Here is an 18,229-nt window from a genome sequence, read left to right as displayed (position 1 = left end):
CAACAGAGAGTGATATTAGATTCCTTGTGGGAAGGATCTGATGCCAGCTAATTTCTCTTTTGCTTTCTTGTTAAAACAGGAGAATTGAGAATATTAAATGAAAAAATAAACGTTTTAAAGACCTCAGGAGATGGATTCATTTGTTTTGATCTGAGGTAGGCTGATATCAAAGAGATTCTAGTGATGTTATTTTGCCTTAACCCAGTAGTGTTATAGAGAAATATAGAACCATTATTTTTTAACTAAAGTTAATTTTATTGAGAGTATACATTTGGGTTCCTTCTTGCATTTGACTTCCCATTCCCTCTATTAAAAATTCTCACTTTAGACTACTAAGAGGGCTTACCAAAAGTGTGTATCTTGGAATCTATTGTTCAAAATTAGCAGGGATAAGGGCTGTATGAAGAGATATTTATAGTAGCCGTCTTGGAGCTGGACTCATTGTTGTTCTGGAAGATAACTTCCACATGAAACTTAAGGAACTGAGGACTGTCAGCCTCTCCCAGAAGGCAGACCTTAGATCAGGATGGTGATATACTGGATCTAGTATTGCAGACCTATTGAGGCATATATGGGAGAGTTTCTGTGAACCCAATAGGACAGACATTGGCATCCAGCTTTGTTTGTCATGCAGATTATTCGGTTCAATCAACAGTTTCATACTATCTATTCCCAATACCAAGAAAATTGTTTAAAAATAAAATAGAAGTAAGATACAATACTTTCTACATTGAATGTTAGCAAGGTCCTAGGAGCAACAAACTGAGGAGTTATCTTAGCTAGATAAAACCCTAATGCAATCTGTCAAAGATGTTTTATGGAGTAATTTGATGAACTGAAATGCAAATTCTTGATCTATAAGTGAAGCACTACTGTGTTTAAATTACTTTAAGGTGTACTTCATTAGAAACAAGCGCATCCTAAGTAAAAGAAGTGTGACTCTGTGTAGGTCCTTAATTAAGTTCATTTTCACTCATAGCCTGCAATTACAAGAACTTTCAACTAAGTGCTATTGCCCTTCATTAGATATTAAGATCATACCATCAAGTTTCATTTTTAGTTTTTAAATGCAGTTCTTTGAAAACTATTTTAGTATACTATTATTTAGTTCCTAAATAAGAATTTCATTTCTCACACTGAATAACTAAATCTATAATATTTAGACAAAATTAATTCTTTGAAACCCATGATTTATAAAAACTTTTTTTGTGTGTAGCCTAAAATATGTCAGTTCTTTACTAAATAAATACAAATTTTGCATTTGGTGAATTTTCTTCCAAAAACTCCCAATCCCTGGATTATTTCCACAAGCCAATTAGCCATGTTTTTCTGAGTAGCTTCTTCTGTTATCGTGTAGTATATGATCAGGAAAATTATATTCATGTTATAGTAGTCTAAACATATCATAGAAAGGAATGCAAATTTCCTGAACTAAAATTTAAGGAAACTTATAATCAGTAGATCAAGTTTTCATCATTGGCACTCACTGATTAATCTTAATTTTAGAACAAATTTTAGCTCCAGAAAAACTAGTATATTAATTAGTTATAGTCTTCTCTATATGTTTAATCTCAAAAGTACGTGATTTCATCATAAGTAAATGAAAGTCTGTGCATGTTCACAAACATATCTGTTTCCTAAGTATCGTATTTCATACAAGGCATCTAAATTTACCAAGTTATGTCATTTCTTTCAGTTCTAAGAAAGTTTAAAATATCCCAATAAATAACCAGTCTTAAAGAGTAAGAACATAATTCACCAATTCATAAATGGTTGTCACTGTTGTTATCTGCTAAGCCTTTACTTTATATTACTTGTGGACATTATCTTACTGAAGTTTGGTCTCAGGGGTCTTATATTTGATGTAGAAGAAGATAAAAAGCAAACTGAACATTTTTCAGAAAATTCTTCAAAATACTGTGTTGTTTCATATTTCTAATTATTCATAATTAAAGAAAACATAATAAAGCTCAGGTTCATTTTAATGTCAACAGCTATGCATTTTAAAATACATTTCTTCTATTAGGTTGTTTACTATGTCTTTGGCTGATACAACAAAAACAAATCTAGATGAGTGCTTCCCCAGTGTGGGATTAGAAAATGATAGGAAGTCTGCAGAATGCGAGAAGAGCCTAGGCCTGGGTGATTTTCCCAGGGAAAGTAACACTGCTGAGAAGAGTGTTGATTATAGTCAATCCCAGTGTTCCTGCAGAAGTTCAAGTTCTCACTATGATTACTCAGAAGACTTTCTCTCGGATTGTTCAGAAGCAGCTGTTAATAGAAATTATTTAAAGCAAACTGTGGTAAAAGAAAAGAAGGAGGAGAAGAAAAAATATGTTTCTAGACTCTCCCAACCTAAAGGTAAGACGCACAATTTCCCAACCAAGACCAAATTTCTGGTTATTATGACATTATTAGTTGATGCACTAGTATTTAAAGTGATCTGTGATGGCATAGTGGATAAGGCATTTGGCTGCTAACCAAAAGGTCAGTGGTTCAAACTCACCAGCTGCTCCATGGAAGGAAAATGGAACAATCTACTTCCATAAAGACTGACAGCCTCAGAAACCCAATGGGGTTGCTATGAGTCAGATTCAACTAGATAGCAATGAGTATGGTTTGGCTTTTGGCATTCAGTTTTATTGTTTTTGATATTGTAAATATGTATTATATGTCAACTTTTATAGAAAGAATTAGGAAATGGAGAAATTCTGAATAATTACAAAATAGCAGAAAATTAGGCTTAAAACATGAAGCCCTCTTGCAGGGCTAGCCCATCCTCCTGGAGCCCACCAGTGAGGTCATTTCCATTTTTAGTTAACAGGTGGCCTTGTTACCGAGTACCACAATATCTGGATTTCACTGGCTTCTTGCCTTTCATCTCACCAGAAAAACCAAAGTTTGAAGCACCAATGAAATGTAAAAACTTGTCTCAACAGCCCAAGAGGATGATCACCAAGTCTGGTGAGGCATATTGGCATAGGCAATCTTTTGAAACAGAGATGGTTCAAAAGGCTATTAATGATATCATTTCCTTGTTGATTTTAAAAGTACCAACATTCTCTACTCCTAACTTTGCAAATTGGAATTAGCTTTTTATCATCCTTAATCTCCTCCCTCCCTTACCTCCCTACATCCTTGGGTTTGTAAATATTCCTCTGTATAAATAGCTACACTACCCACCAGCCACTCCTCAGAAGGAAGATTGGGCAATCTACTTCTGTAGAGATACCGCCTCAGAAACCCAAGTAGGGGTTGCTATGAGTCAAAATTGACTTGAGACTTGATGGCAGTGAGTTTGGGTTTTTGTTTTTTTTTTTTCTAAGCCAGGAACTCATGTCTACTTTGATCATCACAACTGCCCTAAGTCAGCAGTTGGCAAATACTCATTAAGAGTCTACTGTTTACAGGCATATCTACCAATGTCATGCTTGCTCTATATCCTTCCCCACAGCCTGCTATTTGCAGGTGTGTACAGGACCCTCGGGGCCACTTCCAGGTACATCTGAAATCATAAATTCCCCTACTTCCCAGCTATAAAGCAGGGATCAAGATCCATGTCTGTAAACCCCAGCAAATAGTATGCATTTGCTCTGTGTATATGTGTTTGTAAACTTTCCTAGGAGAAGAATTAGGAAATTCTGATGAAATAGCTTTCATCAGAGTGTCAAAAGGTAAATAATAATAATAATAATTAAACCCTTTTCTAGAAAGGTGGGAGTTTTATACACATTTGGTGATGCCTAGGGCAGAAGATGAAAAGTTCCGTACCTCCTCTCATGGTGGGACTCTGGAGACATCTGTTCGTGTCATTTGGAAGAAATTATCACAGTAGAACAACATCATAGTTAGGTTTTATTATCCTACAGTTGCATAATCCCTCATTTACATTTGAAATTTACAATGCTTTGAAAACCCAACATTTTTCATATATTTGCACCAAAACATTACTTGAACTGACATGAGACTAATCTTTATGTATTTTACTTAGTGTAAATAATCATATATGTCATTACAAAACTATTATCTGATTAAAGGGTATTGCCTCAGACCCTACTGGGGGTACTATGTAAATACCACATACGTATCTTAAAAAATAATAATTATTATTATAAAGGAATCCATCTCCAAGGGTTTTTAACAATGGATCATGGATCTGTATACTATATTTTATATTGATTATATGCTGTTGTGGAATTGTGTAAGAAGGCAATTAGCTTATAAAATGATTTCAAAAAGAAATGAACTGCATTTTTAGTTCTAAACAACTTATCATGTAACTTTTTAAAATCAATTCCTTACTCATTTATTCCACAAGTATTTATTTAGTGCTTTATACAAGATACTTGTTGAGAACTTAGGGAGGCAGCCTATTTAATTCATTCACTTCACAAGGGACCAACTCCTAAATTCCATTATCTGGAAGAGTGAAAGGTTTGCTTTCATTTGAATTAATACTCTGAAATTATTTTAAATAAATTTGGATTCATCTTCAACTTAAATTTTGTATTTATGAGGATCCTTGTCTGATGAACTTAAAACACCCATTGCAACATCAAGCTTTGTCATAGAATGATAAAGTATGTCCTTAGTTCATTTTTCATTATTCTGTTCCCATACAGTTCATGTTATGTAAGCATTTACCAAAGTAGCAAGTAAATTGTTCCACCCTGGGGTAATGTAATTCTAGCCCAAAGCAAAGAGACAGTGTTTTAGGCAGTGCAGTCCTTCTCAAATGAATGTTCAATACTCTTAAATTTTCTGAGATATTAAAAGTAGATCTCTGATGTGTATGTGAACTGTTGAATGCAAAACTAATCTGCTTTGTAAAATTTCACCCAAATCACAATAAAAAGTTAAAAAAAAAAACAAACATAGATCTCTGGCCCTTACGGGCTGGGAGCACTGGATTAGGAACCACCAATATAGACCCAGAATTCACCAAGGAATAGTAATATCAGAAGTTATTTTTAATTCCCATGTTAGCAAATACATGAAAGCAAATTTTATGGCAGAAAAAAATATACAGAGAAAATTTATAAGGATGAAATAAGAATTCTTGGATTTCAATTTGATAGGATTGTTGCTTTGATCGAAAATTGAAGATTTACTTAAATCAATTTAAATAGCAAGAAATATCTTTTATATAATTTGATGTTCAGAAATTAGTTACTTCCTTCTTTTATAGAAAACATATTTTAGAACTTCTTCAAGTATATATCCTATTAATTAGAAAACTGCCACTATGATATGTGTGTGTGTTTGTTTTGGTCAGTATAATGCCAAAACAATTAACTGATAGATGTGACAGTCATTCAAAAACTTCATATACCAAAAAAAGTTCTTTCACTGCACTGGGATGCCTGGGCCACCTTTTGCCCTTTGAATGCTCCTATTGTCTTCAGTCAGGTAAAGGTGGAAAATCTAAAGTAGCATTAAAGACACACATTTCCCAACAGACTGATACCAGAGGCTACAGAGAACAGAAAGGGGGAGAGGCCTTTCCTTTGCACTCTTCTTTATTTGGTCGTTGGAGGAAGTAGGCCCATCTCTTAAAGTGAAATATAGTGTAGACCCCAAAAAGAAAGAAAAGAACCTGGTAGAGGGCAGAGCAACAGGAACAAGTAGAAAGGTGGCTCAGGATAAGGAGCCAACCTAGGCATGAGGAATGCCGGAACAAGACGGGACAGATGGTGAGACCAAAAGGGAAAATGACCAAGAGAAGGAACTAAGGTGAGGCCAGAGAGGAGAGAGAAAGGGAACAGCATGGGAAAGGAAGTGTAATGGGAATACAATAGGGCTTTAGAAAGGGAGGGGTGGGCACAAGGTGAATCCGGAGAAATGAGCCAGAGCAAGGAAGACAGGGGCTAGGTGTTGGGTGAGTTTGCTGGTGAAGTATGGGGACATTCTTAAGACTGTTCAAAAGGGTAGGTGTCATTATAAATAATATGAAATGTGCCTTTTTGGGTAACTTTGGACTTACTTATATATTTTTGGTAAATTAAGCCAAGTTCATTTTAGTGTTTTGGTTTAGTGGTTTAAAATTAATTAAATACTCTGAATAGTTTATTCAGCTAAATCTGCCTTACTCAGTGAAATAGGATAGAAACTGTAAATTATACCATTCTTACTATGACTCGACAGCACATAACAACAACAACTGTGAGTGGTATAGGATAATGAGATATAAAATCATTAAGGATTACCCTTAAAGTTATTGCAGTTCTCATAACTTTATAGGTATATAAGTATGCATGATGTTCTAGTATAAATTTGTTCTAGACTACTTATGCAAGTGGTATATTTACATTTCTGAATCAAATTAATTGATTCAGTTCGTCCCTCCCACTGACCCATCCATTAGATTTGACAAGCAATTCAATCTCAGGCATGTTTGGGGGATGTGTTAGAGGCCTTACACAGACAAAAACATTTGGGGGACAAATGATCTTCAGTCTTTGATACTCACAACTTGTGTGTTCCTCATGCAAGTCTATCTGATCATTAACAGACTGGAGCCTCCTTTGTTCAAAGCATTCACACCATCTCTGTACATCTTAACTCCTAGGACCTTAGCCAATGCTCCCAAGGCCACGGTGTTTAATTCCCAGGCACCTTCTCATGCTGACTCGGCTTCCTATCACTTCCTTAAGCCTCCACTGCTCAAAGACCCACTACCCTGCATGCTTCTACTCTCAGAAAAATATCTCAATCCTCCAGGGTCGGGCCACCTACAACTTGGAAGACATTATAAGTTAGGGGTCAAGTTCAGTCATGCTGGATATCGTATCTAACATGTCAGCAATACAGTAGACTCCTGTACGCATGCCAACTGATTCATTTAGTGCTAACCAAAATAATGGAGTAAAAATGTTTGTGCTGTGTTTGTTTAAAGATGGGGTACTTGTATACCATATTTTGTTGTTGTTGTTGTTGTTGGAATATGGGAGATTTTTACCTTGAACTTTTACTGCTTTATAAAATGTTAGAAGGATTACATCAGATAATCTGTGAAAGCATTTAGGTCAATGCCTGGCATATGGTAAGCATTCAGTAAATGTTAGCTAGTATTATGGTAATTATAGCTTTTATAACAGAAATAAACCTGATTCTCAATCCATTCTGTGCTGCTTCGTGGCTATGTAAACTTGAACAAATGACTTGAAATCTCTAGCTATAAAATGGAAATATTACTGCCCTTAAAGAATTGTATTAAATGAGATACCTATATATGAAGTGCCAAGTCTAAAGCATGGACAGTCATTAAATGTTAGTTCTTTCTCCTAGTGACACTTACGTTTGTATGTATATGTATATGTGTGGGGGTGGTGGTGGGGGTTACACATATGTGCATATCAGTATATCTCTGTATATTACTAGTAACAAACTAGATTATCTGCTTACACAGGGCCCAAGGAAATCTCAGCTGAAAAAAAGCACAACTGGAATGCATCATTTTTAAATTCTCAAACCAATGTGATTACTCAAAGGAGAGATGCTATGGCTCATCGCATAATGTCTGCAAGGCTTTATAAGATTAAAGAGCTAAAAAATGATTTAGCTGATATACATCGTAAATTGGAAGCCACCATCATAGAAAACCAATTTTTGAAACAACTGCAGTTTAGACACTTAAAAGCGATAGGAAAATATGAGAACTCACAAAATAATCTTCCTCAAATTATGATTAAACATCAGAATGAAGTAAAAAATCTAAGGCAGCTACTTAGGAAATCCCAGGAAAAGGAAAGAACTGTATCTAGGAAACTTAGGGAATCTGACATTGAGTTATTGAAGACTAAGGATGCCTTACAGGCACTGCAGAAACTTTCTGAAGATAAAAATCTTGCAGAGAGGGAAGAACTTACTCAAAAATTATCTGTTCTCACATCAAAATTGGAGGCAAATGACAAAAGAATACAGGTCTGTATTTCAGAAATTTTAAAGTGCCAAAAGTAATAACAGAGAGAGGGTGTATATGAATATTTGCCAAACTGCTTTGCCTATAGGCCACACTAAATAATTATGGGTTTTTTTCTGTTTTCTTTTTTGGAGGAGGGAGGTTTGAAGGAGAGACACAAAAAGCTTTGAACTGGAAATGTTTATTCTGTCATCATAGTAAGCAAAGTTCATTGTGTGGCTAGGCTAATTTATCTGGAAATGATCATTCTCTAAAATGGCACTGCTACCTGTGTTAGGGGAGTTTTCTCATGTGCTAAAAAGGTTGCATTGTGTTGTGCTAAAGCACTCTTAGATACCACCCATCTACTTCAAACTGTTGATTTAAAGAATTGTTGTTGTTATTTGCCGTCGAGTCGGCCCCGACTCATAGCGACCCCTCCTTGGGTTTCCGAGGCAGTATCACTACGGAAGTAGGATTGCCCAACCTTCCTTCCGAGGAGTGGCTGGTGGGTTTGAACCGCCAGCCTTCTGGTGAGCAGTCAAGTGCCTTAGCCACTATGCTACCAGAGCTCCCAATTTAAAGAATAGTGCCCTGAAAACCTAACTGGTGTATCTATTCAGTCTCTTTCCCTTTATTCTTCCTCCTCAGTTTGGCTGATCATTACAACACAACATTTTTAGTATTTTACATATAAGAATTTTTCCCAGATAATCTTCTTGTGGAAAGGGATGGAAAAGGAATTGAAATAATTGAAGAGATACATGGATTGATTTCTTCAGTGGTGCATAATTATCAATAGTTTGGGAATTACATCACAAGGGATGCTTTAAGAAAACACAAGGATCATACTGAGGATTCTCTCACCTATTCTGTATTAAAATAGACCTCCACAGACATAAACATAAATGGAATTTATTTACTGTTAATCCCTAATCTTATGGTGAGAAGCAAGTATTTTCTATGATCTTGAAGTAACAAGAAAGTAAGTTCATTTCATCCCCCTTTTTTATGTTCTTCTGTTAGTAAAATTTTTTCCTATATACTCAGAGATCTTTCTCATATAGAATGGATATGCAAGCTACAGAAATTAAGGACCAACCTCATTTCCCATCCTTATAAATAGTTTACCAAAGTTCTGTTATCTGGCCTTTTAGGTAATATTGGATCCATCTTATCATGTGTCTATCATGTAAAAGTAAATGGATATTTTCTCATTCAGACAAATGAGATAAAACCAAAAAGAATTCAAGATCTAATTAACTCTTTTCTTGGTTATCACAGGCACTATGGTATGGGAAATTACTATTTGGTAGTAGGATATGTGGTAAGGGAAAAGTCTTTTGTGGCTCAAAACATGTGGGTTATTTTGTTGTTGTTAGGTACCTTCAAGTCAGATCCAATTCACAGTGACCTTATGCATAACAGAATGAAACAGTGCCTGGTCCTGCACCATCCTCAATGATTGTTGCTATGTTTAAGCCTATTGTAGCCACTGTGTCAATCCATTTCATTGAAGTTTCCCTCTTTTTCGCTGACCCTCTATTTTACCAACAACCATGATGTCTTTTTCAAGTGATTGGTCCTTCCAGATGACATGTCCAAAGTAAGTGAAACAAAGTCTTGCCATCCTTGTAAGGAGCATTCTGGCTGTACTTCCTCCAAGATAGATTTGTTTGTTCTTCTGTCATTCCATGGCATATTCAATATTCTTCACCAACCCCACAATTGTAATTTGTTAATTCTTCTTTGATCTTCCTTATTCATTGTCTAGCTTTTGCATGCACATGAGGCAATTAAAAATACTGTGGCTTGAGTTAGGTGCACCTTAGTCATCAAAGTGACTTGTTTGCTTCTTAACACTTTAAAGAAGTCTTTTGCAGCAGATTTGTCCAATGCAATTTGATTTCTTAACTGCTGCTTTGTGGATGTTGATTGTGGATTCAAGTAAAATGAAATCCTGACAACTTCTATTTCTTCACCCATTTATCATGATGTTGTTTATTGGTCCAGTTGCAAGGATTTTTTTTTTTTTTTTTTTTCATATTCAGGTGTAATCTATACTGAAGGCTGTAGTCTTTGACCTTCATCAGGAAGTGCTTCAAGTCCTCTTTACTTTAAGCAAGTAAGGTTGTATCATCTGCATGTCACAGGTTGTTAATAAGTCTTCCTCCAATCCTGATGCTGCATTCTTCCTATCACCCAACTTCTCAGATTATTTGTTCAGCATGTAGATTGAACAGTAAAGTGAAATAATATAACCCTGCTGTACACTTTTTCCAGTTTTAAACCACACAGTATCCCCTTGTTCTGTTCAGATGACTGACCCATGTACAGATTCTTCATGAGCACAATTAAGTGTTCCAGAATTCCCATTCTTCAAAATGTTATCCAGAAATTTTTATGATCCACACAGTCAAATGCCTTCACATAATTGATAAAACACAGGCAGGTGAACATCTTTCTGGTATTCTGTGCTTTTAACCAAGCTCCATCTGACATCAACAGTGATATCCCTCATTTCATGCTGTCTTCTGAATCTGATGTGAATTTCTGGCAGTACCTTACTGATGTACAACTGTAGCCATTTTCTAAATTTTCTGTAGCAAAATTTTGCTAATATGTAATATTAATGATATTGTTCAATAATTCTTCATTCTATTTGATCCCCTTTCATTGTAATGGGAACAAATAAGGATCTTTTCTAGCCAGTTGGTCAGGTGGCTGTCTTCCAAATTTCTTGACATAGATTAGTAAGCACTTCCAGCATTATATTTGTTTGTTGTAGCATCTCAATTGGTATTCCATCAATTCCCAGAGCGTTGATTTTTGCCAGTGCCCTCAGAGCAGATTGTACTTCTTCCTTCCTCCTTTGGTACCAGTGGTTCTTAATCATGTTGACCAATTCTTTTTGGAATAGGGACTCTGTATAGTCCTTCCAACATCTTTTGATGCTTTCAGCATGATTCATTTTTTGCCCATAGAATCCTTCACTATTGCAACTTGAAGCTAGAATTTTCTGTGATTATTTTATAGTTTTTCTATATTTTCTACTTTCTTTTAATGAAAAAATATTAATATTATAGTGGGGAAAACTCTAAATAAAAGTACTTTTGGTCATACCTTCTGTTGAAGTCCAGATCAATAGTTCTCGTTCCATTGAGAAGGTGAATATGCAGCAGCAAGTCCTGAGTAAAGGTTATGGAGCAGTTTTAGTATTTACCATGCAGAGATGGCAGTGTGACAACTCTCAATCTCATTTGTCTAGGAATCCCTGTGCCCAGATGGTCTGCAGTGTTGCTTAATCAGTCCTTTACTGAGAGCTGCTTGAAAGGTTTCTAAAGAGGACACTATGCAAAGATAATAATAATTAATTTTTAAAGTATAACATTTAATTATATTTCTTGATTTTAAAGATTTGTTCAAAGATTATCAAATTCCAGAAAGTGTAAGAAGCATTGGGCTCAAAACATGATATTTATTCTCCTGATTTGAGATTCAGGATTTTTTTTGGGGGGTGGGTGGGTGGTTATACTTAGTTCAAATTTATGTTCCCTATACAAATCATAAGGAGCTTTGGTGGCACAGTGCCTAAGGCATTTATTTGCCTGCTAACCAGAAGGTTGGTGGTTCAAACCCACCAGTCACTCCACAGAAGGAAAACTAGGCAATCTACTTCCATCAAGATTGACCACTTTGGAAACCCAATGGGGGTCGCAATGAGTCGGAATCTACTCAGTGGCAGTGGGTTTGGTTTTTGGTTTATACAAATCATACACTAAAATTGGATTAAAATTTGTACTTTTCAAAAATGTAGTTATTTCCATTATAATTTATATTTTTAAATAATACTACATTGATTACAGACTAGTTGAAATATATACTGTTTTCAGGTCTTGGAAAAACAGCTGAGGTTGAACAAGAAAGCCTTTAATCGGCAGTTGGCTATTGAGAACCAAAAGACATTAGCAGCTCAAACAGCTACAAAGGCTCTGCAAATGGAAGTAAACCACCTCCACCAAAAACTTAAGGTATTTCTTTTCAAATAAAATGTAAGAAAAATTGTGAAGTCATCTTTCCCAACATATCAGAGCTATTTATGCCTACTATATCTTTAAAGTCTTTAAGTTTCTTCCCTACAATCGTATGAACAGAGGATCTAAAATTATATTAGACTGTGTTGAACAGCACAGTGAATGTGTATTATATTTAAAAATTAAAGTTCTATTCTACTAGCAAATCTTACAATTTTTATTTCATCACATAAAGCAGTATTATTGCATTTTGTTAACATTTTAATGTAACTCAAATTAAGTTTTTAGATTTAAAAATCATTGATCACATTAAAATATCTAGGGTAAAATTTAATTGCCCATAAATTTATTTATTTTGGGTGGGGGTTATGATGGAGACAGAGTTTTTTCTATTTGATTTTAAGCTGCTCAGGGAAGACCTACATACAGTCAAGGTCAAAAAACTACTATATAAAGGATTTTAACACAGTGAAAAATACAAGGCATGGAAATTGTTTTTTAATATTTTATTGTGGTTTTGGTGAAGGATTGCATAGCAGTTTAGGTTCTCATTCAATAATTTCTACACAAACTGTTCAATAACATTTATTATATTCTTCATAATTCATGAACATTCTCAATATTTTTGTTGTGGTTGTTCCATTTTCATTGATCTAGTTTCCCTGCCCCCTTAAATTCTTAAATTTATTTCAAAGTAATTGTTGACCATTTGTTCTCACATAGCTAAAAGGTGACCTTAGGGGCTAGTTTCAGTTCAAGGTTTAAAGAGTATCTCGGGACAATAATCTCTCAGAATGTCCTCCAATCTCAACTAGTCAGTGTGTGTGTGTGTGTGTGTGTGTGTGTTCAGGAATTTAAAGTTCTGTTCCACATTTTTCTCCCATATTATCAGGGTCCATCTATTGTGGCCCTGATCAGAACAATCAGTGGTAGCAAGCACCATCTAGTTCTGGTCTCAGGACCATGTAGACTATTAGTCCTATAGACTAGTTTCTTCTCTGAGTCTTTGGTTTTTTTATTTCTCTTTTGCTCCAGACAATTAGAGACCAATAGTTATATCTTAGATGGCTGCTGGCAAGCTTTCAAGACCCTAGACACTACTTACAAAACTAGGATGTAGAACATAAATTTTACAGACCGTATTATGCCAACTGACTGAGGTGTCCCACCAGACTACTGTCCTTCAAACCCAGGAAACCAATTCCACAAAGAGTTATGTCTAAGGAGTAGCTGTAACTGTACCCCATGTGCTTTATTATATAAATAAATAGGTACATATAGGTACATATATGCATATTCCTATATATACACATATATACATATTTACATAACTAATACATATATATGTCTATAAACATACATTTTTTTTTTTATTTTTATGTTGTGGTTGCTGTTGTTTCAAAATTATATATGCCATAGCAATTACCAAAAGGTCCTTTTATCTTGTGTACCTTTTAGTGGTCTTGTTTACTTTCATCAAGCTGTACACACTTCATTCTCATTTGGTGTTACCGCAAATTTATTTTTGAAGTCTCACTTGTAAATATGCTTGCATAAGTGTGTACATTGCTTTAAAAATAAGAATTTAAAAATATGTATTGTTTCAGGTTTATTACTATCTTTCTGCCTTTAAGATTTCTGATATTTCCAATAATTTGGAAAAGCTAAATAAGACACTTAAAAAACATAATTGTTTTAAGCCTCATTTATTAAACCTTAAGCTTTGTTCTTTAAAACAAGGATCTTTAACTTTCTTATGGGGAGCTCTGGTGGCGTAGTGCCTAAGGCATTTGACTGCTAACCAGAAGCCTGGTGGTTCAAACCTACCAGCCACTCCTTGGAAGGAAGGTTGGGCAATCTACTTCTATAGTGATATCACCTCAGAAACCCAAGTAGGGGTCACTATGAGTCGGATCCAACTCAAAGGCAGTGACTACTAAAGCTTTGTTCTTTAAAACAAGGATCTTTAACTTTCTTATGAGATTTATTTAATTTAGAATTACCAGGAAACTTGAGATCACTCAAAAGCAAAAGAAGAATATTGGGAGGGGAAAGTTAGACAGTAAATTCTCTCTTCATAGAATGAGGAAAACAGTTCTGTCCTTTCTTCTCTCAATTCCCAAGAAACTTCAGAGAGAAGGATATGGTAAAAATGGGCACAGCTACAAGAATTCTACCAAAAGAGGCTTTCTCAGTGGTTGAGGAAACATACACACAATCAGATAATTTTAAAATAAATTCTGTGCTCCCATATACATTTGAACTCTGGTAGCATAATGCCTAAGGCACTTGACTGCTAACCAGAAGGCTGGTGGTTCAAACCCACCAGCCACTCCTCAGAAGGAAGGTTGGGCAATCTACTTCCATAGTGATACCGCCTCAGAAACCCAAGGAGGGGTCGCTATGAGTCAGGTCCGACTTGACATCGACAGCACATAACAACAACAACAACAACAGCAGCTATTAAATTTTTATTTATTTTTTTTTTTTACTTAGGGCCCACTGAGTTTTTGTTGAGGGTGATGGAAAAATTGCAAACAGTAGTAATAGTTGTACAACATGATGAACTGTATAAAGGGCATGGCAGTGGAATCTGACCTCCTCTAACTACAAGGGGGAAAAAAATCACCATCAGCAGCTCAAGGCTGATTCCTATGAGGCAGAAGTCATATGTGCCACCACCCTCTGACACTTTTTACCAATCTTGACACAAACTGTCCCTCTCACAGCACTATATGTACCTACTTCTCTGCTGGGTTTGATAATTCATTGCAGTTGCCACACAGAACTTACAGACAATACTCACAATTATGGGGTTTATTAGGAAAGTAACAGATTACAATTCAGGATCAGAAACAAGTCAAGATACAGTTCTTCAATCAGGACAGCTGCTTCTCAGCCATGCCACAGGCACTCTTCTCTTTGGCCTTGGCCTGTGCTCTGCTTGGGCTAGTGTTCCAAAGCTCTTCTAGCTTTGCCAACAGGTGCCCAAACAGGCACCCCACTCCACCAGCAAGCCTCCTACCCAAAGGCATTCACATTCCTTGTTCTTTGGGCCAGGAAGCCCACCGCTCTGTCTTGTGCCAGTCTTTTGGTTCTGCTGCTTCTGCTGCTGCCATCTCTCTCTGCCATCTCTTTGCAGTCTCTGTAGCACAGGGATCTCAGGTCCAAAGGACAAACTCTATTCCTGGCTCTTCTTTCTTGATGGCAGTGAGATGCTCCCTTTTTCTAAGCCTAGTGAGATGGTGAAACTGACCAATCTGCATGTTAGGGTTCCATATACTTTTGCATGGTTTCACCATACAAGGGTGCCATGCACCTTATTTACATTACTAAAAAGCTATCCAATTCTCTTGGTGAGCCACAAAACACCTCATATTTACATAGTTCCACCCAGTCATTTGGTGGGACACACAAAGACCATGGTTAGTCTCCTAGTCATATTAAGTAATTCATTGTACCTCATGAATATAATCAGTGTCACTGACTTGTACATGTGAAATATATTGAAAAAGCAAATGTTTTGTTATAGATATACTTTTACCACTATACATATATATACGGGAGCTCTGGTAGCATGGCACCTAAGGCACTTGACTGCTAACCAGAAGGCTGGCGGTTCAAACCTACCAGCCACTCCTCGGAAGGAAGGTTGGGCAATCTTACTTCTTTAGTGATACTGCCTCGGAAACCCAAGGAGGGGTCGCTATGAGTTGGGACCGACTCGATGGCACATAACAACAACAACATATATACACACACACACAGACATATATATACAAACCCATAACCAGTGAGTCGATTCTGACTCAGCAACCCTTTAATACAGCATAGACCTGCCCCATAGGGTTTCCAAGGCTGGAATCTTTACAGAAGAAAACAGCCACAGCTCTTTCCCGCAGAGTAACAGGTGGGTTCAAATTACTGACCTTTTAGTTAGCAGCTGAGCTTTTATCCACTGTGCCAACAGCGTATGTATGTATGTGTGTTGTATATAAATATATATATATTTTAAAATATTTTGTATTTGATTAGAGGGCACTGAGTTTCTGTTAAAGATGATCAAGAAAAAGCCTGGCAAACTGTTTCCATAAAGATTACAGCACAAAAAAACAAATAAACAAAAACCTTATGGAGCAGTTCTATGCTATAAAACATGGGGTCACCATGAGTTGGGGGTCCAACTTGATAGCAGCTTACAACGATGAATTAATGCCTCTAAGAAGTGATCATCAATGGCTGTTAGCATCACAAGAGAAACCACCAGGCATTTATGTACTTCCTTATGGATGTACACAACATCCATGCCCAGAAAACCTAACCTAAATCTGATTAAACATTTAGATCTAACAACCAATGCAAAAGAAATGGGACAGAGAAACATGATAAAGGATACCACAAAAACAGACAGCAACATCTAGACTCTGGGAAACTATAGGACAAACAACCCAGTTTCTTCAACAAATAGCAAAGAGAGAAAAAAAAAAGAAATGGGGTGAGGAACCAATTGCTTAAAAGAGATTTAAAAGACATATTAATCACACAATGTTTTGAACTTTTTTTGATCCTGATTCAAACAAACAAACTTAAAAAACAAATCATAACATAATTCAGAAGATATCAAGCTAGATATTTGATGATTGTTGATTTTTTTTTCATTGAGTGGAATGATGGTATTATGTTTAGATTTTAAAGGGGAAGCCCTTGTCTACTATAAGTACATAATGAAATATTTACAGATTAAATTATATGATAGCTAGTACCTGCTTCACAATAATACAGGAGTAGAAGTAGGATGAGAAAGGGTGGATATGTTGTTTATTACTGAAATGCTTCATGGAAGTTCACTCCATTATTCTTATTCCATGATTTTTCAAATTTCCATGATAAGAATTTTTAAAGGGAAAAAAGTAAGAATTACATATCCTGTGCATAAAGAAGAACGGAAATAGATCAGGAAAGTAGGCTAAATACATGCTTTTTCTCCCTTCTGCCAAAATTCCGTGGAAATGACAGTAAGCGTGTTTTTAAATAACACCATGACTCAAGAAAGAATACCATAATTGTACCAGAACTACCAAAGAATTCCTGGAAGATAAAAAGTAGGGTGCTTTGGGGGGGGGGGTGGATGTTGATGGAGAAAACAGAACAACCACTACCTAAATTAAACACAGGAAAAATACTGGAAGGGTAACAGCATCAGAAAGGGAAACTCCATGCTGAGAATCAACAGATATAAACAGGAGCAGAGCCCTGGGGCTGCCACCTGTGTGTTTGGTTAAAGTGAGGGTCCCCGAACAGTGACTGCACATCAGACATCTGGGGAGCTTCAAAAACTTCACTGCCATTAGGGTTTAATATCTAAAACATACAAAGCACTCTCCTATCGTTAACAGAAAGACAAACAAACCAGTCAAAAAATGGGTAAAGGATGTGAATAGACATTTCATTGAAGAAGAAATACAAATGGGAAAAAAGCACATGGAAAGATGTTCAACATCATTAGACAGTAAGGAAATGCAAATCAAAACCACAATGAGATACTACTTCACACTAATGGGATACTATTTCTAAGATATTTTTAAAAAGGAAAACATCAAATGTTGGTAAGAGTGTTGAGAAATTAGAGTCCTCTTGCATTCTGGAGGAGCTCTGGTAGTGTAGTGCCTAAGGCATCTGACTGCTAACCAGAAGGCTGGCAGTTCAAAACCACCAGCCACTCCTCAGAAGGAAGATTGGGCAATCTACTTCCGTAGTGATACTGCCTTGGAAACCCAAGGAGGAATCGCTGTGAGTCAGATCTGACTCCACAGCAGTGAATTTGGTGTTTTTGTTTTTGGTTCCATTGCTGGAGGAAAAGTGCAAAATGGTATAGCTGCTATGGAAAGAAGTTTGGCCATTCCTTAAAAAGTTAAACATAGAACTACTGTATGACCCAGCAAATCCACTCCTACATATACTCCCAAGAGATTTGAAAGCAGCAACACAAACAGACACATATAAACCAATGTTCATTACAATATTCACAGTTGCCAAAAGGTGGAAATACTCTAAATGTCTATCAATAGACAAACTAATAAACAAAATGTGATGTGCACATACAATGGAATATTACTCAGCCATCAAGGGTTGCACATGGTGCACAGGTATCAGCCCAGCTTACAGACTGAGACAGACTAGGAAGAAGGAAGAGGCCGTCCACTTCTCAAAGAATTGGCCAGGGAAAACCTTATGAATAGCAGACACGGTGGCTGCGATGATGGGCTCAAGTATAGCAGGGACCATGGAGCTGGCA

At 36.3% G+C, this 18,229-nt stretch overlaps 1 protein-coding gene across 1 annotated transcript in view; it reads left to right on the top strand.

The window, feature by feature from the left end:
* Positions 1–2,036: 2,036 nt before the first annotated feature.
* Positions 2,037–18,229, top strand: part of LCA5L (lebercilin LCA5 like) — a 42,448-nt gene continuing 26,255 nt past the window's right edge. Inside the window, exons 1-3 of the mRNA XM_007945562.1 lie at positions 2,037–2,361; positions 7,409–7,923; positions 11,794–11,931. Coding sequence (XP_007943753.1) covers positions 2,037–2,361; positions 7,409–7,923; positions 11,794–11,931 — 978 coding nt within the window. The remainder of the gene's footprint in view (positions 2,362–7,408; positions 7,924–11,793; positions 11,932–18,229) is intronic.

Source organism: Orycteropus afer, unplaced genomic scaffold (assembly GCF_000298275.1).
Source record: "Orycteropus afer afer isolate SDZICR_OR568_19922 unplaced genomic scaffold, OryAfe1.0 scaffold00137, whole genome shotgun sequence".
In the NCBI taxonomy this organism is placed as follows: domain Eukaryota; kingdom Metazoa; phylum Chordata; class Mammalia; order Tubulidentata; family Orycteropodidae; genus Orycteropus; species Orycteropus afer.
This window is presented reverse-complemented; position numbering and strand designations above follow the sequence as displayed.